Below are 26,977 nucleotides of genomic sequence, written 5' to 3'. Positions count from 1 at the left end.
AGAAAAACATTCTTAGTAAATCTGCATATCATAAGATTAAGATGTTTGCCTCCCTTTTAAGAAAAAAACCCCACAATTACTCCACATAAATTATATATCATTTTATAAATAATTGCATGCTCTACCGGCATCGAGAACAAAATAAAAATATTACTTTTGTATCTGTAAATTAAATAATAATTAAAATAATTGGCTTTAATTTTAAAAAAAAAACGTCAACATAATTGACGGCCGGTAATTTTATTGTTCAATTTCAATTCAACTCACGTATAAATACTTTTTTGTAATTTTGTAAAGTGACAATCATTATACTTATTTAATGCGAATAATTCGCACGGGTAGAGCTAGTTTAATAAATTAGACTTGTCGCCGCTACTCAATTGAGCAGTCTAGATGATTAATTTTGAATCTTCAATGGAAGAGAAATAATTGTCATATTAACCAATCGTGGACATAGCGAAATATGTTATTATTTCGTTCTAAATAATAAAAATTCTAAATAATCATCTATTCGCGTTCGGATAGGGTCGGCAATACGTTTACAATGCTTCTAGTATTGCTGACGTTCATACATTTTCTGCTCGTCATCAGGTGCAAACGTACAACAAACGTACGGTGCGTACGTTTGTTTGCAACCATTGTAATAAAATTGTTACCGATAGTAAGACACCTGAAATATTCGGCAACCCGATACTAATAGACAATTATATTTCCTTCGACGGCTCTGGTGCGAGTAGTCGCCTAAAACACTGGCGGTTTACGGGTTCGAATCCCGCGCGGTATGGATATTTGTATTTGTTCAAATATTCCTTTCCGGTTTGGATGTCTGTTCTTGTTGGTCACCTGAACGTACCTCGGATAGCACGTTAAGCCGTCGTTCCCGATTTTTATCATAAATACTTGATAGTGAACGTTACTTATAGTATTAGTAGTAGTAGTGGTATCCGCCAACCCGCCGTGGAGCAGCGTGGATTAAGCTCCAACCCATTTCCTACGTGGAGAAAGAGGCTTATGCCCAGTAGTGGGACGATACAGGCTAAATGCAAATATTAGGAAAATAATAACAGAAAAAGTAGAAAAAGTTTTTATTACACCTTAGTCACTTAAATTAGACGTGCTCAAGATATTTACATAGAATCATATCAACCTTCAAAAAAATATTTCTGGTAAATACGAATCTAATTTGTAATAAAGTAAAAAGAAATCAGCTTACGTGACAAACCTTGGCATGATTTTTTATATTTGGCAACATTGTGATATTAAATTTATATTACATCTATACTAATATTATAAAGCTGAAGAGTTTGTTTATTTGTTTGTTTGAACGCGCTAATCTCAGGAACTACTGGTCCGATTTAAAAATTCTTTCAGTGTTAGATAGCCCATTTATCTAGGAAGGCTATAGATTATTTATGATCACGCTAAGACCAAAAATGTTTCAAAATCGGGGTTTTCTTTTTGAGAGCTTCCGCTGCGTGCGCTACGTAAACAGTTAAAATTTCGCAAAAATCATGTATGGCAGACATTGTTCCTATTCCACGCCAACGAAGTCGCGGGCAAAAGCAAGTTATACTATATTTACACTACGGAATTCTTCAATTCACCACGGAAATCCAATAAGCACATTCATTAATGTAAAGAATGTTTAACAAGTAATGACAGGAAAATAATTTATATTTTAAGTACAGAATTGAAAATACTTTCATTATCGAAGCATAATAAATATAATACACAAGGAATAAAAATGGATGAATCGAGCGAGCAAAAGAGTGTATATATTACTTTACCATAAAGAATGACTAAAATTTTAAAGGTGTTTGATTGAATTTTGTATTTATAAGAATCTTCAATGTAATATCCAAAAACGCTCCTTTACTTATTTGAAACATCGTTTTCTTTTACAGCTGTACATGGCAATCATTTTACCAAAATTTCAAGTCGTAAAATATTACAATTACGCAATAGAATCCCTATTAATGAAACATAGTTTTTTTCATTATAAAATTGACCTGATGACGTAAATATTGAGTGTTGAAATACATTACTGCTTTTCTTATTTCACATATTAACTCCATGCTTGCTAGATAAGCGCTGGTAGTATATGACATTCCTTAATTTACAAATGGATTTATTCAATTTTTCTATTATAATTAACAAATAAACTGCTTTTACTCTAACGCAGTTATATTTCAAACTATGTGTACAATATATCCTGTTTTCCATTTTCAATAAAATATACTATCTGCTATAATGAAGATAAAATCTTTCGTCTTACGAAAAACGATCAAATGACTATTGAAGAATAATTCATTATATTTTAATAACGTCTATCTAAGTAAAATATTTTATTGGAATGTCTTAAATTTCACTTAGTATATTTAACGGTAAATTTAAATAAACAATGTTAAAACATATTCTCTCTTAGGAACTTCTCGAGACCGTGGTACAGATGAGGTCTCACGCCGACAAGACTGTGGTTCTCATCCGTGTAACTCTGTAATAGAAATTAAAAATAACAGTTTATGAAAAAATTCAGTGGGTAATGATTTACGAGTATAAACTAAATAAAACATCAAAAAACGCTGGATATAAATTAGACAACAGGTATTAAAATTCTTGTTACTTTTGTGTTGGTGTGCAAAAAAAGAGTAAATAAATAAATATTTAAAAGAAATAGAGATCGATTCAAAAATAACAGAGAATGAAACGGTTACCATTTAATAACAAAAACAGAAACATCGCAATCAATTTAATTTTTTATCAATTAAAACGGGACGAACTTTTACACAATCTCTTCCTGGAACGTCGCACGACCTTCAAACTGCAATAAATCTGGGTCGCATTTCCCTACCGGAAGCGTCCTACATAACTAATTATTTAATAAAACACCCTTGAAATGTAGTTGAAAATTAACTTTACGGAATATTTTCTACTTCTCATAAATATTAACTGAACTGAAACTCACACTTTATTCACCATTTTTTAAATAAAGAACAATTAAGGCATATTATTTTGCAAAATAAATATAATTGATTGAATAAGCGTTTCTGATTTTTATTTACTTATTTATATTACATGCACACACCTACACGAACACACATTCACATCTTCATGTCATGCACTCACCTCTAACTGCAGTGGATAAGACGGAACTTAGCCGTTTACTTTTTTTACTTTTTATTACTTTTTTAAACATAGTGTCTAGTTATGCATTTTATAATGATTATTTTTTTTTTTATATCAGTGTGATCCTATTTTGGCCATTTTATACATTATATTGTAACATACTATTGTATTATAACGCTGTTGGATTGCCTAATAAAATAAAAAAATAAAAATAAATAAATTCGTAGTGCGTATTTGATTGCTAGAACCCTTAAATACTGTAACAATCGTAAATAAACAATTAAATTGTTTGATGAAATTCTACATAGGAGGAAGGTTAAGAGCTTAATCTGCCGATGTGCTTCAGAACGGCCTTATTGCTACCTTACCTCCTAAACTAATGATGATTTATATTATCAACCGAGATCGAAGATTTACCTATTCTTTGAAGCACGTTACAGCGACTACCAAGACAAAACTTAAAAAAGAAAAAAGTATATAAAATTTGCTGCAAAAGGTACCCCATGACAGGAAGGTATCGCATGACAGTTGACAATTAAATTATCTCAACACTACACCAGGTCTAGACCTATTAAATAAAGCTCTTTACTTATTAAAATCTCTAACCATTTGAGTGAAGTAGACATCTCTTCGTTGCAGCAGCCTGGAAATCAACATGGCATGTTGATAGTGTACGTTGTCGTCTTCAGTTCCGTGGACTAAGAAGTACCGCTTATTTCTGTACGCTTCCACCTGTAACACAAACAATAACCAACATTAAGAAAAAATTACTTTGGAACACATGTCAATTACTGCTATGGTATTGCTTTATTTATTTTTTTACAATTAAAATAAAGAGATCTAAATAAGGGTATCACATAGTTTTTCCTAATGTATTTCTATATGGTTTGTAATGATAAAAATAGTTCAGTACTACAAAAAATTAAACGACTGTAACTTAATTACTGATTAACGCCATCTACCGGAAAACATGAAAACAAACTCACCACTTCCTCGGTCAGGAGAGACGAATTTGAATATCCTTCGACGTTCACTTGTGGAGTGTCCATGTATCTTTCCGTATAGATGGTGTCTGTGACAAAATTTAGGTTTAATGAAAAAGTCTTATGCTAATAATAAATTAAACTACAGTGCCTTCATTGAATTACGATATTTTAGTTAAATATAATTACCAATAGAAATTCATAATACCTTATTACACATATTTCATAGTCATAATAATTTTTTTACGATAATTAAAACACCCTTAATTCATCAATATTTCTCGAAAATAAATACGTTAGGAAACCTTCACTACACGCACATTGCTAATCTCTTAGAGTAAACAACAGTAATTGAAAGTGCTAAATCTAGATAATACCATAAAATCTCCAATCGACGACTGGAGCAACAGCAATAGCGCATCTGAAGACGTCCGCCCCGCGCGCCAGCGCCAGCGACGCCGCGTACCCGCCGTACGACCAGCCCCAGATACACGTGCGGTTGCGGTCTATCCAGTGAGTCTCTTGTTGCAGAAATCTAGAAAAAAAAATAGACCACGCGCGCTTTAGACCACACGGCTGAACTAAAACTTAGGAAACGTAACTCTCTCTTTCTATCTTCGCTAACTTATATCTCCCTCTCAACATCCGTTCCCCTCACCCGATTACATTTTTTATAACGCTCTCGTCACGCATTCACCAGCTTACTCCCTAAATCAAGCACACGTGAAGACGTTTTACTTCAATAAGTATACATTACAGTGTTTTTTTTTAACCGACTTCGACTGTATTTTTTTATGTATGTTACATCAGAACTTTTGACTGGGTAGACTGATTTCGACAATTTTTTTTTAATCGAAAGGTGATGTGTGTCATTTGGTCCCATTTAAATTTATTTAAGATCTAACAACTACTTTTCGATTTATATCTTATAATGCGTTTTTACTTGACGCTTTTTTCGTCAACCTACGTTGTATTATACCGCATAACTTTTTACTGGATGTACCGATTTTAATAATTCTTTTTTTGTTGGAAAGAAGATATTCTGATAAGAGGAGAGATTAAGATAAGGAAATTAGGATCTGATGATGGGATCCCAGAGAAATCGAGGAGAAACTCTCGAAAATCCGCATAACTTTTTACTGGGTGTATCGATTTTGATAATTTTTAATTTAATCGAAAGCTGATGTTTATCATGTAGTGACAAATAAATTTAATCGAGATCTGATAACTACTTTTCGAGTAATCTTTGATAACGCGTAGTTACTTGACTATTTTTTCGTCGATCTACGTTGTATTACTTGTCGATGTAATTGCAGTCGGGTTAGTTTCATTTGCGAGCAAATACAATTATTTACAAATGAGTCGGCATGACGGAAAGTGATTACCGTAGCCTATAGATGTCAGCAATACCAAAAGCATCGCAAGCGTGTTGCCGACCCACACAACACAACACTGCTTGAAAGCAGTATTATTTAGCTGTGATCTACTCGTGTTGTGGTCATGCTGCTCCACATTTTAAGCAGGATATATTCTGCTGTGACATACCTCCGCTAAATTTATAAATCACTGTGGTAGCACACCGATGTTTTTTACTTAATTATATTTTTACAGGTACAGCGGTATAAAGGCAGATTACGTCTTAATAAACGGATTCGTTAGCCTTTGATTAACAAGATCAAGATAAACCAGACCAATCTTACCTGGTAACAGTAATTTGATCCTCAATTTCCACAGTTCCAAGTCTTCTGTTCAATGCAAACATATTATCAACTCCTCGAAGACTAGAACCTCTCCCATCAATACGAGCGACTGCAATGCCATAGCGACTGACTAGTGATGTGCCCCAGTCGACGTTCCATTGCCTAGTAACTAAAGATGTGTCCGGGCCCCCGTACCTAAAAACGAAATAAATGAGTTATAAGATTAGTTACAAACACCAAACGAAGCACCAAACGAAGAATTGAGATTGAACCGCGTAAGAACACGTAAATTGAAAGTAAGTATCAGTAAGTTTTTAAGAGACCGAGTACCTTAAAATTAATTTTATCATTTTTACCATAATTTTTTCGATTTTATTTCCACTTTCTCATCATTCTAAAATTAGAGTATCTGTTTGTAATATTAAAATAACTGCTTTTTACTAAACGCATATTGATGTATACACGATACATATACCAAAATAACATTTTTAACAATTTTTGTCTGTCTGTCTGTTTTTTCCGGCTAATCTCCGAAACAGCTGAACCGATTTTGATGGGATTTTTACTGGCAGATACCTGATATAGTAAGGAATAACTTAGCGAATCTGCGAATCGAACAATAACTTTTTTGTTAAATTCCACGCGGATGAAGTCGCGGTCACAGCTAGTGATATATAAGAGTGTATATTTGTATTACTTTTTTAGGGAGAATTTTTTGTTCTTTTGACAAAAGTGTAACAAAGACAATTTAAGTAACATGTAATTATATAAGCAATTTAACGTTTCCAGATAAATGTTAAAACTTATTAACTGAATAAAAATCTTACACATAAACCAGAAGAGGTACGTTTGAACGAGATAAATAATCAGATGGCACTTGAAGAAGAACATCAGCGTCAGGGAGACCTGGACCTAAAGGTACAGTCCTACGTAATGTGGTAGGAACGCTGTATGTTGCTGTCAATTCAGCAACTCTTGAATTGTCATCCCATACAGACACCATAGTTCCATTCTGAAAATTAATATAAAACCAAATATTATTTTTATTTTCATAATATAACCATCGTAAATTGTTATTTGTGTTCTAAACATCCTTGCCCTATGATACGGTAAATAATTGGATTTCAGTTTAATATTTCAAATACTAATAATATATTAGTTGTTCTGCCTTAAAAGAAGAATCGAAGAACAGTGATATTAGCTATCTACTTAAATATAACACAATAGAAACGTCTATTAGTAGTCCACGGACATCTTTCCTGTAAAGTAAAAATTAACTTACTAGGTTATAAATATAGATTTGAGGGATGTCAGGTCCAGCGCAGTTAATGGTAATCCGAGTATCGGAGATAGTTGCTTCATTGTAGAGACACTGTCCTCCGCCAGGTCGAACAATGTTACAAGTGAAGCAATTCAAAACGTTATCACTGTTAAGTGAGTAAATATGTTGTTCTGCTCTATCACTTTCACTATTGGCTTTGTACCATCTGAAAGAAAAAGTATTTATGCTTTAATGTCATGCTACAAGTAGGTATTGAAATATATTAAAATAGTCCAATAGCGAATAATAAAATAACTAAATTTTACCCAAGTAAAAATTTTATTGAGTAGATAAAAAAGAACTTCAGTTTTCTGAGAGTATCGTGCTCAACACATCTCTATACACTCACATAGTCATCAGCTAATCTAGTGTTTCTTAAAAGTTTCGATTGCAATGAAACCGAATTTCAGGAATCGACATAAACGAAAACCGCACAGTTTTCATATTGAAAAGTATTTTATATCAATTAAAAAACTTGAGATATGAGTCTTAAAGTATTATGGCCATGGGAGTCAGAGTCTGATATATAACCTGACTAGAAAAAAGGTCAGGCTCAACCAGATCATGTATCTGGACCGGATCAGGATAGAATGAGGCATACCAGATCCGACAAGCTCTATCAGGACCAAGTCTGGTCCAGACAAGGATAGCCTGATGTAAAATATAATCAAGTATGGTAAGGCATACTGGATCAGGAGCCGGATCGGTCCAGATCAGGATAGCCTGATGTAAAATATAATCAAGTATGGTAAGGTATACTGAATCAGGACCCGGTCCGGTCCAGATCAGGATAGTCGTAAGTAATAGGAAATAGTTAATTATTAGAAGTTAATAAATAAAATTTAATAAATAATAATAATGAATTAATACTATAAAATTAAAAAAATAATTAATATTTAAAGTAAAAACATAAATAAATAATACATTGGAAAACATAAACGGAAATAAATATCATAATAATTATGTTAAGTAACATATTTAACACGTGGTTCAATAAGTCCCGAGACTAAGTACTAAAAAAAGGTCTTTTTATAAAATTAATTTTTATTCATCAACATAGTCTCCTTCAAGAGCGATACAGTTCCTCCAACGCTTTTCTAACTTTTCTATCCCATGTGTGTAGAACGATTTGTCTTTGGCTTCAAAATAAGCCTCCGTTGCTGCGATAACTTCACTATTTGAGTCAAATCTCTTACCCTGAAGCATTTTTTTCCATTGTATCGAAATTACAACCGTAGCGTCACTTAAATGTTTCAAAATCAATAATTTTATTGTTCCATTTTTAAAAATTTGACACATATTCTTGTATTGATAGCCAGTAATTTTTAAAAATCAAAAGAGTTTTTAATATATGCGCCATTTCCAGGTTAGTCTCGGGACTTATTGAACGATCTAGTATAATATCAATTCGCTTTTTTTTTTTGTTAAAAATTTTTTTCAAGAATATACATTCGTGTTTTTTAAAAGGACCGGACCGAACCGGATGATCAGGATGAAATGAGATTTCATGATCTGGACCCGATCAGGAAATCTCATCTCATCCTGATCAGGTCCAGACCAATCATCTGCGTTACATGCCTTATCTAGTCCTGATCATGCATGCCTGGTCCGGTCCTTCTAAGGAAGACGAAAAAATATATATAGATACTTCCCAAGTGTTGTTCAAGTTTCATTAGGGATCTATTGCACAAAATAGTTTGGAAATACCTAGACTAAGCAAATCCGTGAGTATTATTAGCTAAATGTTGCCCATAAAGGTACCATACCCGACCGAGTTATAAATTTGGGCTTGCTAATCGTAATCAATTCTGAGCTATGACAAACATACTCAATACGTCTATTGTTAAACATCAAATTGTTAACTCACATAGTATTATCTGCCGCCCACGATAAAATTTCAGCAACAGTATGAGATGTATTTGTGCGACGTCCAGAAACCCAGTTAGTAGGACTTGCTTGGGATACTTGGATTATTTGCTTGTAACGAACACCATTTACTGTCTGAAATAGTAATAATTAAAATCCATAATTACAGGATAATTAGCATCAATGACATTTTAGTTACAATCAGGTTTAACTACAATAAAATAAGAAAACTATTTATCATAATTAATTATGACTGAATCGACGACGCGTTGGCGCAACGGTCACAGCGCTGGTTTGTGGCTGATGCGCTGACGGTTGCGGGTTCGATCCCCGCACATGACCAACATTTGTATTGGTCAGGCGGATGTTTGCTGTGGTATGGGTATTTGTGTAGTCTTTGTGGGTCTCCCCACCGTGCCTCGGAGAGCACATTAAGCCGTCGGTCCCGGTTGTTATCATGTACACCTTATAGCGATCGTTACTCACAGTAGGGAATACATCCATCAACCTGCATTGGAGCAGCTTGGTGTATTAACCTCTGATCCTTTTCCTACATGGGATAAGAGGCCTACGCCCAGAAGTGGGATATTACAGGCTGAAGCGTAATTATGATTGTAAGGTTTTTAGTTAGTAACATTATTTAGTGGTGAGTTCTAATAAGTGACGCAAATCGACTTAACGCTAACGGTCACCCGTTCCATTTTCTCTCGAGCCAGATATTTGTATTTTTACAACTATTTGTGTCTGGTCTGGGTTTATGCATTGTAAATCTCCCCAAAGCATCAACTCCATTTTTTCATAAACAGCTATTAGCGATCAGTACCTACTTCATCACTATCACATCATCACTACAGTCTATTGCAGTCCACTGCTGGACATAAGCCTCCACAAATTCGCGCCAAAAATGGCGTGAACTCATGTGTGTTACCCATAGTCACCACGCTGGGCAGGCGGGTTGGTGACCGCAAGGCTGGCTTTGTCGTACCGAAGACGCTGCTGCCCGTCTTCGGCCTGTGTATTTCAAAGTCAGCAGTTGGATGGTTATCCCGTTATCGGTCGGCTTTTTAAGTTCCAAAGTAGTGAAACTGTGTTATCCCTTAGTCGCCTCTTACGATACCCACGGGAAGAGAGGGGGTGGCTATATTCTTTATACAGTACCTACTTATAAGAAATAAATTATCCAAATCCATGCCGCCAATCCATCCATCCAATCCATTCAGTTCAGTAAAAATAAATTTTAATTTTATTATAACTGCTTTGACTATATACATTGGCTTGTAAGTAAATTGTAAGATGAAAAGGTAAGATGTGTGAATAAAAAATAAACCGTTAGTTACCTCACTTTTTTTGATCTAACAGTTTTATACAACTTTTGTGAGAGTAAATACATTTCATAGAACTTACACTGGGTAATATAGTAATGAAAGCGTTGCCTTGTTCGTTGAAAATCATTGGAATGTTATCAATCCAACCATTTTCTTCCGTGTATGTAAATATCTGGAATAAAAAGTAAAACAATACTCAATTAATACTTAGTTACTAGAATATAATTCTATTAGTCAATATTTCAATCGCCTTAAAGCTATTTTTTAAGTATTATCAAAACGGTAAGTGTGTATCTAAGTCAAAGAGTGGATTATGAATAAAACCTTAAGAATCGTGAAAAGTCCGAATTACCGTTCGGTTGGCAAAATGGTTGCTTGTTCTATAAATCAAATTAAATATTCTTGATAATGATGTATAAAAACGTAGTCTATCGCAGAGATTAAGGTTGTTCATTGAAATTAAATAATGTCGTAATTTTAAATTATAAAGAAATTACTTAATCGCAGATCTTTAATCTTCTCTGTATGAGAGAAATAGCGAGAGTCTGAGAAAAAGAAAGAGAAAGAGTGATTTAAGAAGCATAAACCTAGCGATTTCAGCTCAATAGTGGTTAGTTTCTATAAATTTGAAGGGATATTCTATGTTATTAATTCCTTTCTTCTATATTTATACGTATAAATACAACTTACTGTGGTGCAAGTGTTGCCATTCTCATCGCAAAGGACTACTCGAAGCGTGGTTTGAACACGATTTGTCCACATAATAGCAATTCTATCGTTACCAGCAAAAGCCACAGTCTTCAAAATCGGCCTGAAATAGGTAACATTAAAAAATAACATCTAATTATATACTCATTAGTAAAAATTTTGCCTGATATAGGTTGAAATAATCGCAAAACTGAGCAAAGAAAAAATTTCCTGTAAAACAGAAGGTTTTAAACCTTCTGTTATGCTATTACCGATTATGTATATGTTTCGAAATTTGCCAGAAACATGTACTATTTTTCCTGATGTCATTTTTAACGATAAATGTAAAACTAAATTTTAATAAAACAATTTAATCATGACAAACAACACTACAATAAATAATATATAATTTCAACTAAACTTGAGAGTTTTATTTTCTTTCAAGTTAATATTACTCGAAGTATATTTCGGTTTACTTAAGAAATCACCATTCATCATCATAATTTCAGCCTATTGTAGTCCACTGCTGGACATAGGCCTCCACAAGTTCGCGCCAAAAATAGCGCGAGATCATGTGTGTTGCCCATAGTCAGTCACCACGCTGGGCAGGCGGGTTGGTAACCGCAGGGCTGGCTTTGTCGCACCTAAGACGCTTTTGCCCGTCTTCGGCTTGTGTATTTCAAAGCCAGCAGTTAGATGGTTATCCCGCCATCGGTCGGCTTTTTAAGTTCCAAGGTGGTAGTGGAACTGTGTTATCCCTTAGTCGCTTCTTACGACACCCACGGGAAGAGAGGGGGTGGCTATATTATTTGATGCCGTAGTCACACGGCACACTTAAAAAATAAATAAAGTAAGAAATATAACTAAATAATCAATGAATCAAGCTTAATCTCTAATAGACAAATCCAAATAACTTACTCATTAATATCAGAGGGCGGATTGTAAATTCTTTCAACATTGGTAGCTAAATCTCGTAAGCTGACAGAAACCAGTGGATTGTTAGTACCAGGCTGTAAATAAAATAAACGACAAATTTAATAAGTAGAAATATATTTTCATTAATAGACTATTTCTACGTTAAAGAAAATAACTTGTTAGTTTTAACAATCAAGCGTAGATATTATAAATATTATTCGGTCTTAATAATATTTGATTGAATTCCGTGATCCGTGAAATTGGGTATATTTCATATCCAAGGATTCATGAATAAGTTTCAAAGATAAAAATATTCTATAACCGTATATAATAGTCAATCCGCATTGGATTACTTTCTATACGAGATATAAAAAAATATAATGAATCAAAAATATACCACTTACTTAATAATAGTCCCCTTATAGTATTCGTAAAAGATAAATATAATTATGTTTTGTTTAAAACGAACTTGTAAATCTTAAAACGAACAATAGAAGAGATAATAAAATAATGAATAAATTTAGAAGCTACTACAGAATACATCTATACTAATCATTATAAAGCTGAAGAGTTTGTTTTTTGTTTGTTTGTTTGAACTCGCTAATCTCGGGAATTACTGGTCCAATTTGAAAAATTCTTTCAGTGTTAGATAGTTTTGAGAAATTTGAGGAAGGCTATAGGCTATGTATTATCACGTTAAGACCAATAGCAGCGGAACACCCATGAAAAATGTTTCAAAATCGGGTTTTTTTTTCCTTTTGAGAACTTCCGCTGCGTGCGCTGTGTAACATTTTAAGCGCGGGTTATAGTTATTATTAGCCCAAAGTAACTTTTCCACGAAGACGAAGTTGCGATCTCGTATCTCGATCTAGTATTTAATAATTTGGATCACATAATATTCACATAACATACAATAATACATTCCGTACATGAGCGTAATTGACTTTTAGTATGTATCTAGTTGCATTTGGCAAATTTAAGTTTTTGAGCATACAAAAGATTTAATCAAAACTTCAGTTCCACACGTAGTCAATAATACTATATCGTATACCAATCTACTCGTATATCTACTACACTTTACTACTAGTTCAGTAGCAGCAATTAAAAAGAACTAAAATGAACTTTACGCTTTGTAGATAATATCGTTTAACTACATAGTAACAAAGTTAAGGAAGTTGTTATGGTAAATATATATATATATATATGTTACACAAACACTATTGTAGAGCAGAGTCAATTCAAACAATGTACTTTTGGTTTACTTGTGTAACCTGTCTAAAACCAATACAGTACTTATAAATATTTTACAGAGACAACAAGATTAAACTGATTAAAACACAATTGTCATATTACGCATCAAATAATATACGCAATCGTAAGATTTTTTTTTCAGTGTGAGAATCACAAAAATGTTGAATGCTATAAAAAAGGGAAGTATGATGTTATCATGATGAACTGACATCAGTTAGAGGAAATATAAATCAATGAATGGAACTAAATTTTATACCCAATATTCAAAAACGGAATCAAATTTCCACGTGATTTTATAGAGGTTTTGTATCATATTTAGTGCGTAATAAAAAATTGAAAACTTATTAAATCGTTGTGAGTTAAAAAGTACCAGGGTTTCTAGGTAACGGTAGGTAATCCAAGCGTATTACAAAGTTGTGCCATTAACGCTGAAAAACACTTTTTCAAATATTTAGCCAAGTTCAAATCCACTAAATTATTCGCTTTTATGAGCAACAATTTTTACTTATGACTGAAAATACTATAAAGACAATGTAGGTATGTTTTTTTTTTCTTACATATGATAAGTACGTATATAAAATATAAATATACATTACACTCGGGACGGAAATCAAATCCACAACCCTGGAGCAGACAGAATCACGGCGTCAACGGTAAAATGATAATTTAGGAAAAATTAGAAACCCTATTAAAATAGAAGAAGTTTGTTTCAAAGTTAAGTAAGACATACCTTAGGGTAGCGTATATCGCGGTGTTCAGTGTACTGGTCGTCCAGAGAGCCGGGTACACCGAAGTGCGGTATCTTCATCACCCTCACATTAGTGTCGTTAAATGTCGCGTACGCCATCTTTGTGCCGTTACTAGAGAACCAGAGAGCATTGTTCGAACCGAACACCTCCTCTGAAATCATTATAATATTAATTAAGCCTCTAAGCAATAATTTTGTTTTAAGCAGTTGAGTAAAAATCACAGTACTTCTGTCAGTACTTTTTTGTAAATTTAAATATATATTGTTTTACGTAATTAGATAATATTAAGTAGTACGTAAATCTTATATGGAATTTAATATTATACCCAAACATTTGTATTGTAAATTGTTACAAAAAGTGCTAAAATACATTCAAAACTCACAAGCATACTCAAAGACCTATAGTTTGAAGTGGATCGGCGTAGTGAATTTTACATTCGTTAATTTCGACATTCGTTTTATTTTGTGTCCGTTAATTTATAACACTGATATCCCTAGTTTCTATTTAATTTCTACTAGTGTTATGCTCTTTATTGTTTTTACTGTCTTTTATTTTCCTCTAAGTCGAAGCGAATGTTAATATGTTAAAACATAATTTCTTTTAAGAAAAAAATATGTTTAAACAATAACTATGTGTTCCGATTCAAATAAATCAACTCCTTTTTATTAAAAGAAAACTCATCGTGTTATTATAGCTCATTTATTGTAAAAAGAAGAAAAAGCTACTGCTTTATTTTACATTTACTTTACTTTTTATTTTACATTTTATTATAATTGTGTTTGCTCGCAAACAAAAAAAAACGACTTTAATTACATCGACAAGTAATACAACGTAAAGAGGTAGACGAAAAAATAGTCGAGCAAATACGCGTTTATTAGAGATAACACAAATGTAGTAGTAAGATCTCGTTTACTTTTAAAAGAAATACCTTTCAATAAAAAAAGAATTATCAAAATCTATTCGCCCAATAAAAAGTTAACAACACACAAAAAAATACATTCGGATTGAGAACAACCTCCTTTTTTGAATTCGGTTAAAAATAATACTAACTATAAATCATTTATAACCGTCTTTTAGGACGAATTGTTACATTTTAATTTTTACTGAGAGAAATCTTTATTAAAAGGTATTTTTTCTGTTTCTAAGTCTGTGTGCGTAATTGGGGTTGGGCTACAACGTCTAACAGAATACTTTAAGCGCAGAGGTTTTGTTTGCCGTCAATGACGTTCGTAAGATACACACCCAGTCCGAGCAAAGCTTGAAAATAGCACACAAGTGTTTGTATATAAGAATATCATAGTCAGTACAAGTTTCTTTCTAGTGTGGTACATGTTCCGTTTAGGCGCCTAAACGCCGGCGGCTGCGGGTTCGATTCCCGCTCGGGATGGATATTTATATTTTTACAAATACTTTTTTCCGGTTTGGATGTCTGGTCTCCCACTGTGACTTGGAGAGCACGTTAAGCTGTCGGTCTCGGTTGTTGTCATAAACACCTGATACTCACAGAAGGGAATATATCCGCCAACTCTCAGTGGAGCAGCGTAGTGGTTTAATCTCCGAGATTTTTCCATTTTTGTTCCCAGCAATGAGATGTTATAGGCTGAATAAATTAGAAGTTTCTATTGAATTTTTGTTACAGTAAAAATTACCTTCATATACCCAGTCAGGTACACCATTATAAATGACTCCTCTTTGTCCAGTTGTCGAGACTTGTAGAGGCGCAGACGTCAAGTTCTGCTGGTAGTAAATGTTATTCATGTAAACGAAAGCCAGTGATGTGCCCGTCGGTCCCCAGACGAAGTTCTGGATTATTGCGTTCTCTGGTTGAACTCCAGGAGGAACTATGTTTGTCACCTCATTAGTGATGATGTCAATCGCTGCATAGCGAGCTTCGAAGCTATGTCTATATATCTGTAAAAAAGTTAGATTCAACAAGTCACCAATTGTTGATATATCTTTGTTTATCAAACAAAAATGAATCACCCTAATGTATATGTACGCGTGTACTTCCAATCGACTCCATCGAAATAAAGGAAAACGAAATAAACCTATATTTAAAAAAAAAAATCACTACCATCTAGTAACATTTAATATTTTCTGATTTAAAGACCTGTATGACAAAATTTGCAATGTTGTATCACGTGTTTGAATTTTTGTAGAATCGCAAGGGAATTGTTTGGTCCAATCAATCTTTTGGATTATAGAATTCCAATGGTATCGTATGAGGTATTTAATGTTTGCTTTTAAAAAATAAAAATTGACAGATGTCGTCGTTCAGTGATGATTTACTTTAAATATTTATAGAATACTAGTTGTGCCCGCGACTTCGTCCGCGTGGAATTTAACAGAAAGTTATTGTTCAGTTCGTAGAGCTAAAAAATAAATAAATTTCTAGCATAAAAGTAGCATATGTTACTCTTTACTACATCAGCTATCTGCTAGTAAAAGTCCCGTCAAAATCGGTCGAGCCGTTTCAGAGATTAGCCGGAACAAACAGACATACAGGCAGACAAAAATTGTTAAAATGTTATTTTGGTATATGTACCGTGTATACATCCATATGCATTTAGTAAAAAGCGGTTATTTTAATATTACAAACAGACACTTCAATTTTATTTATTTGTATAGTAGAATATAATAGAATTAATAGCTATAACTATCCCAAGCAAAACAAGTGATTTTGCCAATGACGACTGACGAAGACACGAAACAAATTGATAAAATACGCGATTTACACTATAATCAAAATGGAATTTTGAGGAATTTTTCCTGTCAATTATATTTATTTGTTTGATAATAAAATGTAATGAATTTCAAGTGTGTCAATGAAGCACAAATAAGTAGCTAATATTTTAGAAATATTTTCAATTTATTTACTGTATTTAATATATTTTAGCTCATGTTTAATAATTTAATTATTCTGCAATCGCAGACATGTTTATCTATTCAGTTATTGTATTACGATTGGAATGTAATTATAGCTAACACTTGTGTTAACAAAAAAAAACTTATCTTGTAACTATATTTTGATACAAGGTTCGATTTTATTCGGTTACTGTTTTTAATAAGCAAAAAGTAAGAGTTTTTATAACGCGTTTCAAATTATTATACCATAATCTGATGCTTTAACTGACACGTTTTTTTATTTATTTATCAAAAACATTATTATATTGAAACTAAGCCAAAAAGTTTTTGTGACTAAAATCCTTACAAAAATAGTATACGTTTTTAACAGGTATAAACAAACATCTTTATTGTCTTCGATACTGTTTGTTTTTATATATTAATAATCACAATATACCACAGATGATATTAGAAATTTATATCAAACGTGATTTTTTAAACTCTTTCGACTTGATTAAAATGTTTATATAGGTGTATTTTAAACCATTGTAAACAAACGATCTCTCTAAAAGCGAAGCATTATTTAAGATCACGTTCTTTGCTAAAACGCTTTTAGGGGAGCGAGTCGGGACTTAAACAATTTTGTTTACTGCAGGCTATTATTTTACTAAATTACAAATTATAATGGTAGAAATCGTAAGAATCCAATTATAAATCTTGAACAGAAATTTTATAATAATTTATCATAAATAATTTTGTTTACTGCAGGCTATTATTTTTCTAAATTACAAAATTATAATGGTAGAAATCGTAAGAATCCAATTATAAATCTTGAATCGAACTTTTATAATCATTTATCATATTATTTTGCGTTATTGCATAATATGTTATACTATAAAAATAGTTTAGTATTTTTTATACGTTAACTGTAGTAGTTTTTTTTATAAATAGTTCGAGGGTGCAATTGATGCTTACACCCGAGCTAACTATTCTGCTTTACATCTCGATTGTGAGGTAAGTAGAAAAAAACCGGCATTAGAAGAATAAAACATTTTATTTGTTGAAATTTATAGTGATAGAGAACAATTTTAAAATTTTAAGGACAGGTGTTTTTTGGGTTATTATAAAAAAATCCCAAAAACAAACAATATTTAAAGTAAAAGTTTTTTATTCCCGCCTTTTTTTATTAAAAAGAATCAAGTAAAGAACTTTTTATTTTTTAGTTTTTTTAAGATCGAAATTGAGCTTCGCCGTTCGATATTTAAAATTGAGGACTATTATACTCACACGAAGACAAGGCTGAATAGCAAAGCGACCTCTTTGGACATTGGGCTGAATGCATGATGTCTATTGCCAGTATGATGGTGAAAGAAGTGTTTTTTTTAATTACTTACCGCTACGCGTTAGGGCTTTTCTGGGTACATTATTACCCTAGAGCGCTAATTAGTCACCTACAAGCCCCATTTGGAGGTAATAAGAACCTACTTACCGAACATGAGAGATGTAAATAAAATTTATTCGCGTAATTGTATTGCTTTCAACTACAACATTCTCAAATTATCTTTATTTGGAACTTATAAATGTAATTTTTAAGATTTAAGATAATTCACACCAAGATTAGCTCCAATGATACGATCACAAAGCTTGTTCTTGACAGGTTGTTTCAGAATCTGCTTCAGGATTTTAAAAAACATACAAAACATAATGGGTATGTAAATACAAAACTTCGTCATAAAGTCAAAACGAACTTACAATAATATCTAGTTGTCATGACATGTAGTTGCATAACGCCAATGAGGTAAGTTTACTTAGGTACATCAGTAACGTGCGTGCTAGCGAGTTGTTGTTTGATCAATGTAACATGGTATATTTTTCAATGTAATTTATATATAGAAATACGTACCGAATCCTCATTGAAAGAAAGCACCACATATCTCTGATCCGACGATAATGCAGCCACTTGTATTGATTGTTGAAGAATCTGAAATAAAAAGATATATTTGAAATACTCCTTATAAATTAATAAATGTCGATGACATATTCTTTTTTACAAAATTAACTTTTTACTATAGAATATTGTTGCACAATATAACAATGTAAATTATAGTTCATATCATATTAAACTTAGCTTGTTTGTAAGTTGTACCTTTAATAATTTAACTTCAACTGGAACTAACGTAGATGGCTTGAATTAACTAAGTTTTGCTTAAAGTGTACGACAAGAGTAAGTTATATGGAGTTACATTTATAGTAGTAGGTGGCGCCTTAACTACATTGCATAAACTGAGGTTAACTGAGGTAGAGCACAGCAGGAAATTTCCTGCTCAAAATAGGAGCAGCCTGACTGCGGTAGTACCTAGACCTTAGAAAAGATCACAGCTAAATAATACAGTTCTCAAGCAGTGCTGTGTTCCTGTTGGTGAGTAAGGTGACCAAAGCTCCTGTGGAGAATTGGGGGCAAGGTCGGCAACGCACTTGCAATGCTTCTTATGTTGCAGGTGTCTATAAGCTACAGTAATCGCCTACCATTGGGTGAGCCGTACGCTTGTTTGCCGACCTAGTTGTATTTAAATATTTAAAATATTTTGTGTACTGTTAGTAACAATTTCAATTAGACTAACTAGGTACAAAATAGAAGAAACTAAAATTAAAACATATTATGTTCATACTGTTTTTATAGTGTTGAAATTTCAAAAAAAAAATGGGTACTTGTAATAAATATTTGACCTAACCAAAAGAAAAACAAATACTGGATCTAGTAAATAAACTGGTATATCAACTCTTATTTAACAGTATATAATGACAAAATGTATTATTATGAGTAATGTACCTGTGATGTATTCGCTACGATGACTGTCGGGCTATCTGTTTCGACATTATACAACACCAGATCACCGTTAGCATTCCTATATAACACTTCACCGTCTAAAACAATCATTTAACCTTTAGATCATATATCGCATTTAAAAAATCTGTCACCTAATTTCTTATTGTCATCTTCACTTTAAAATTTATACTCAAGTAATTCCTCTAGAATGAGTGTTACAATACTCAATGTCTGTTTTATAATTGTAAGTATCAGAAACTCCAAATTTTAATATATATGTAGGCAGAAGGAGGTCACACTGATTGATCACAACGTAAGATAATAATTATCACAAGATAGACAAACTCAGAGCAGTTCCTAGGACTTGCGACCCAGGTGTAGGCTTAAGGAGGCCCCCTTTGAGATGTACATCAACCCTCACCTTCACTGCTCGAGTTGTCCGCCCTGCCTAGCCAAACTATAGATCGTAATATACTCGTAATATGTAACAATTAATTCATTTGCACTAATTAATTATTGAAAGAGTCTAGGTTAGCAGGCAAGGTCTAGCTACTAGCAGGATACATCAAGTGCACTGTGCCAAGCTGCCAAGCCAGAGCCAAGACTGCTCAAACGCAAGCCACGGTTGCACTGTTCGTTTTATATACATCAGAATAAGTCGAGTAATAGAATAAGTGAGAGTAGGTGAGTATCAAACGATGTGCTAAGTGGCGTGATCGGTGCATCTGTTGCTTATAAATTCCTTGCCAATTGCCTACGACAGCGCAGGTGCCGACATATTAATTAAAAATTAATTATTTAAATTTTCTAAACTTTCATTGTCACTTAAACTATTATTTATATGTAAAGCAGTCTGTTTTACATATCCCGAATCACAAACAAGTTATTTTAAATTCCCGATATTTCGACACACAGTAGTATCTAAGTTGTATCCCCTAGTTTTCCGTTTTATATATAAACCATATTTTTGGAACGAAGTTCCTTACGGCAGGCTTGACATTTGGCTGGGCGAGCGAACTGAAAAGAATGTGATACTAAAACCGTAAGAAAAATATATAACGGAAGTGACGTAATATCAGTCACACGACTATATAATATGACGTTTGTAAAACTAAAATATTACTAGTAAACTTTTTTTTTAAATTATTTATGTAATTTTATACTATCGACAAGAATAAATAAAGACATGTTTTTTTTTTATTTCACTTAATAGTTTGAATTATTATTATTATTATTTTGTTTCATTTATTTTATTTTACGGTATTTGTTATTTTCTAAAACACTAAATTTTCTAAATACTTTTATGTACTTAATTAAAAACCAATCAACAAAAAAAAAAAATCAAGAACTAGAAAATATATATAAAATTTAACATTTTTTTTCAAATTGTGTTGCTTCTATACTACCCGAAGGAACTTCGTTCCTACCCGGTGTCCCATGACACCACATAATTTTTTATATGAATTTTTACGAAATAAATTATGATTAATAATCACATTCATTTAAAAACTAAAAACAATCTTACTTGATGTCCAAGTGCCGTTAAATATGGGAGAGGAAAACTCTCCATTAATGATATCGTCTAAATTTATCTCGCCCGGACTTGGTGATGTCGGCGCTTCTGTTGTTGTCGTTGTCGTCGTTGTTGTCGTCGTTGATGATGGAGGTATTAGCGTCGGCGTCGGAATCGTTGGACCTTGTGTCGTCGATATAATCTGTTCAGCGGAACTATCATCCCCGGTCAACACTACAGCAAGCGTGATCACAATTCCGATCGTCACCAACATAGCGACGAATGCAATACCATAAGTCACTCTCCTTGATTTCTTTCTTGCCACCAATACCTGTGGAACATCAATACACTGACCACTATGCCAACACTGTGACTATCTGAATTGATAAAAGATACTCAAGTGATTTTTTTTTGTTCAGATAATTATAATCTACATTTAAGATATGTATGTATTGTTGGCAACTGATAAGCCTTTCATCTCATCGATGCTGATGACAATCTCAAAGAAAATAAAAATTAAATAATGCTTTGTAAATAATATATATTAATATATTGTAAGCACAAACCACACACTTTAAAAAACTAGACTAAACTGGGCGAACTAAACTTCAACTTCGATTCGACTGACTCTAATATAAACAGATTTGATCTTAAATCATCTTAAATACTATTCGAAGGTTACTATCACCGATTTGGTTCGCGTTAAGCAAAGAAATCAATATTTTTACTGATCCATGCTTTGCACTATTAAATTAATTTATTTAATTTTAAACAGTAATAATTAAAATAGTGTTTAATACTACTACACAACGAGTCCCACTTCTTTGATTTTATTTAATAATGATTCGACGTTATCAACAAGGTTATCTATAACTGCTAAACATAAGTGTATAGTAAATAACTATAAAATTAAACAAAGTGATGAATCAGAGTGAAAAAATCAGATTGAATTATAGAAATGAATAAAATCTTGGATATTGTTTGATTTATTATGATTATCTTAATTTATTTAGTTAAAATATTCGATGAGATAGTAAATTTTATTTTACTTTTCAAATCACAATTGATATGACTACTTTGTCAAGTCATTGAAATCCCTTTAGTAAGACACTAATGGGATTTCAATGACTTTATTAACGGGTTTAAAAGAGAATAATTTTTTGAGTGTGTATGATTTAAAAATGTTGTCATTCTTTAAAATATATGTAGGTTATGTATACTTGTTGATTATTTTAATACTTGTTATTAAAAAACTCAAAAGAGTAACTGCAGAGTTTCTTGTCGATTCTTCTCTGCAGAATCTACATTCTGATTAAAGTTTTAATTCGTAAAATGATGATTCGAAAGTGCTCTTGGGGCCTATTTGAATTGAAGGGGCTGAAAATGTTTAGAGTGTATTCCTATTGCTACTAATTTGTGATCTGATAAAAATAATAACAAAACGAACCTGGGCGCTGGTCCCCATCTCCATGGTTGAGTTGCTTGCCATGGTTTGGCGGTTAAAATTTTACCTGTAAAAAGCATATTTTAATTTATGTATGTTAAAATTAATTTTATGTATGTTAAAATTAAGCATAACGTATTTTAAAACAAAATATTCTGTACTATAACTAATTAATTTATTAGTTAGCTCGGACATTTGAATACGTTGGATGTACTGGACCAGTTAGTTTTTTTAATTATTATTAGAAAACCAGTGTGACGTGAAAGTTTAACATAAATAGAAGATAAGCGTAACTTTTAAATAATAGTCATAAATTCTGTTTTAGATTAAAACATTACGATTGAATTAACTTTGGCTGCATTGTTCTATAAATGCAAAATCTACGAGGCTAACTCTATAAATTATTTAGGTAGGAATAAGGGACAACACTTTAAATTATAAATGTGTTATGTGTGTGCGTGTGTGTGTGTGTGTGTTTCAGTATTCCCAGTTTGAATTAAAAGTTTTCATCTTTAAAATCGATCCACTCATCATCATTGGCCTTAGTCCGTCTGTTGCAGACGATTTAGAAAAGTTTCCTTTCCACAGACAGACACTCTCGCCTAGGATACTCTTCAGGAACACGCAGATTTGTCTAAGCTCTGCGCCACTCTCTCAACCTCAGTGGCTAGGCCCAAAGGAACGACGAGCCGATACGTGTGGAGCCAGTTCGACTGCAGGAGTCTTTAGCATTTTAGAACTCTGCCACGAATGCTTGATAGAGATCCCATTCCGAGTTTCAAATGAAGTTTTCCTACTCCAGGAGTCTGACGATTTTCAGTCAGGTTTATCCCTCGGTCGCCTTTCTTTGCCTCGGACGACCCCCACGGGTAGAAGGGGGAAGAAAGGGGAAGGTGCTATTCTACGCGGCCGACACCACACGGCAACTACTAGAGCCAGTACTGCAGTTTTATTAAGATACTAATTTATTTTCACGTTTTAAAAAAAACATGCTTTCATTGTAAGTTAAGTTCTTTATCCGCTCGTGATAAATGTTTGTATAAGGCATAAATGAATAGATACATTTTTTCGGGTATTTATGTTTATGTTGCTCGTTTCGACGTGACAAGAGTGTAAGCAATAGACTGCCCTTTTTCAAGGGATCGTCATAATTAATTTATCTCACTTACAGCCTATCGCAGTCTACTGCTGGACATAGGCCTCCATAAGTTCGCACCAAAAATAGCGTGAGCTCGTGTGTTTTGCCCATAGTCAATATAATTCGAGTTTCTGTTTGTAATATTAAACTAATCGCTTTTTACTTAATGTTTATGGATGTATTATACACGGTACATATACCAAAATAGCATTTTTTACCATTTTTGTCTGTCTGCCTGTTTGTCTGTCTCTGTGTCTGTTTGTTCCGGCTAATCTCTGAAATGGCTGGACCGATTTTGACGGAATTTTTAATGGCAGATAGCTGATGTAGTAAGAAGTAACTTAGGCTATATTTTACAAATTTATTTATTTTTTAACTGCGATCTAAACAATAACTTTTTTGTTAAATTCCACGCGGACAAAGTTGCGGCTACAGCTATATAGGTGAAGGTGTTATATAGAAAGTAGAGACTGTATAAAGGAATGGAACAGGTATATGGTATCGTCAGTAATGATTGTATATTTACCACATAGAAAGATACTAATCTCATAATCGAAGCAGAATAAGATATTATATTGTGACGGTGCGAGCTAGAGATATTTGAAAGTAATGTTATCTTATAAACGTTTATTGTACTGATAGCGATATCTAGCATAATTGAGGTATAATTTACGCTATGACATAAAGATTAGAATAATAATCATTGATACCTAATTATATATTTATTGGTGGTTTTGATCAAACATGTAATCGCCTGCCTAAAACTGGTGCTATTTTTTTGTAAGCTATATCTTCTTATTAACCAATTAAATATGTGCGACATTGGCGCGATCTAAACATTACAAGTGCCAAGACCAAATTGCCATTAATTGTGTTATTTTACCGGATATATTGTTATTCTGGTAATACAACAAAATGATCATAATGAAACAGCAACTTCTCAGAGAGTACCATTTTGAACAAGTTTTGTTACCAATATAAATTTTTACGTATTTCCAGTCTTTACTTTTTTTCAAGTTCCAAGACCTAATCATCGATTATGTAATTTTAAGAACATTGTTTATGTTCTTCTTTATACATAGTACATATACTTATTTACTTCCCTTTATTACAAAATATGTTGAGCAAAAGGCGGACTTAAGAGCCATTTCACAAAAATCGGTAACAATCCGCGAAATTGTAATATTTTGACATCGTTAATCTCAGTGTTGGATGCAATAATGTAATTTATATTCTTGAAATATAATAGAGCAACCTTTGTTGTAGTCTATAGTCAGATCAGAATTTTGATTTATATTATGTGTATAAAATTATTAACCTTTTCATCAGCCTCCTCCCTGGGTAAACGGTCGCAATGTACACTTTGAAGTCCTACTTTTCAATAACCTCTACGTTGAAACCATTTTAAAAAAATATCATAATTTGTGGAATATAATTTTGTTGTCCACTATCATAGATTTTTATTCCATTTGTATCTCTATTAAACGATAAAAAAAATTTAAAGTTACGAATATTTTCCAAATAAGTACAATTTTAAATGCGATATTTCTCTTAGAAAGCTAAGAAATTTTAACGAACTATCTTCATCAAAGTAAACTTACATCATTAAGGAATACAAAAAAAAATAATTAAAAGATGTAATTATTTTTAATACATTTTATATTAAATAATAAAAAGATAGTATATATTGCCACGCATCAAGCCCGGTAAATCAGTCGAGCGCTAGCGCTCTTAGAGGTAAGGTCCACGCCAAATTCTGCGCAGCCGTCTCTTTCGCTCACACGCGCCAAGTGCCTGTTGTTATAGCGGATAAAACGCATTTGATACTTTCATAATAAAATATAAATAAAATAAACATATTACGAAAATGACTGTAAAATAATATAATGATAATTTCTGTAAACAAATGTATAATTTAATTTTCTTTTCTCACACTATCAATACAAATAGGCATTTCAATCTGTTTGTCTTGTTATTTGTTAATTAATATGTTTGTCGGTGTCGATGTCATTAAATGCTTTTTTATTCATATCGTAAATATTAGATTCATTCGTAAACTGAAAAAACTAAATCAATTTAAAAAAATTGTTTCATAAAATTGATTTTTTTAATTTTATTTTAAATTTATTGACTGTTGTTATATAACATACTTGAAATTTTTAACAAATTAATTATGTAAAAAACATTTTATACCATAGTTATAATTTTTATTATACATCAGAAAATGATCACGATGGTCTTTTGGTTGTCACACTATACGTACTAGCACAAAGATCGCGCGGCTCGTACGACTCGCGCGATGCGACCAAATTTACCTAAACTTGCAGAGTGTAAAATTGTGAAATGGCTCTTAATACCGCACAGACTTATCGACCCTAAGACGTACAAAAGTTTTGAGGTAGATAAGAAAGAAAACATCATTATGTCCGACACTAAGCAGCATTTGTAAAATTGTATTTAAAGCTAGCTAATTTTGAGAATGGTTAACCTATACAAATATTTGTATATGTTGTTATGTATGTTTATTGATCATTGTAATAATTAATCTTACATTATGTGATAAAAAAAATATTTTATCTATCATGTAAGAACATTGGTTAATAATAATTAATGTGTATGTCTGGAATCTTATCAATTAAAATTTCAGGTAAGTTATTTATTAAGACATTCAAACTAAAATCATGTTAATTAATGAAGCTAAATGTGGTGAGTGACCAATCACAATATGGCGAGTAGTATTGTGTAAAACAACAATAGAGCAATAGCGTAGACTGGCGTGGAGAGTGACGCCTTACATCGCTTCTGGTTCTCTATGCAAGATATAGATATACAAGCTTACCAGAATTTATTGTACGAAAAGACAGCATCTATTTGTGTTTTTATTTTATTCTTTTATTGATTTTTTTTGCGTTGTTGAGTAAGGTGACCAGAGCCCCTGGGGGAACTGGGAATAGGGTAGGACATGCGCTTGTGATGCTTCTAGTGTTGCAGGCGTCTATAAGCTACGGTAATCGCTTACCATCAGGTGAGCCGTACGCTTATCTGCCGATCTAGTTCTATATAAAAAAAAAAGTTTATGGTTCATTTAACAAACATTTTAATTGTTAAGCGTCTCCGATAATCGTACTGAGAGATTAAGCTCCGGTCGCGTGTCAGGACACACACTGTTTTCGCCAACACTTGTGCGTTACTTGAACCTCAATAAAACCTAAACAAACTTGGTTTGCTCTCACTTGTTTTCGATTTGCGTAAACGTGATTATATTTGCCTTTCTTCATTCCGATCAAA

At 32.6% G+C, this 26,977-nt stretch overlaps 1 protein-coding gene across 1 annotated transcript; it reads right to left on the bottom strand.

Moving 5' to 3' along the window:
• Positions 1 to 1,683: 1,683 nt before the first annotated feature.
• LOC123669930 (venom dipeptidyl peptidase 4-like) lies at positions 1,684 to 22,596 on the bottom strand. The gene is made up of 17 exons (XM_045603444.1): positions 22,555 to 22,596; positions 21,120 to 21,438; positions 19,598 to 19,692; positions 18,671 to 18,748; positions 15,573 to 15,834; positions 13,905 to 14,074; positions 11,927 to 12,018; positions 11,012 to 11,132; positions 10,401 to 10,493; positions 8,998 to 9,131; positions 7,092 to 7,296; positions 6,637 to 6,821; positions 5,810 to 6,004; positions 4,487 to 4,644; positions 4,113 to 4,198; positions 3,733 to 3,858; positions 1,684 to 2,494 (listed from the first exon to the last, which is right to left on the bottom strand). Exons 1-17 carry the CDS (start codon positions 22,594 to 22,596, stop codon positions 2,405 to 2,407), a joined length of 2,451 nt encoding a protein of 816 aa, XP_045459400.1. The 3' UTR covers positions 1,684 to 2,404.
• Positions 22,597 to 26,977: the final 4,381 nt, after the last annotated feature.

The sequence above is a fragment of the Melitaea cinxia genome, chromosome 4 (assembly GCF_905220565.1).
Source record: "Melitaea cinxia chromosome 4, ilMelCinx1.1, whole genome shotgun sequence".
Lineage (NCBI taxonomy): Eukaryota > Metazoa > Arthropoda > Insecta > Lepidoptera > Nymphalidae > Melitaea > Melitaea cinxia.
This window is presented reverse-complemented; position numbering and strand designations above follow the sequence as displayed.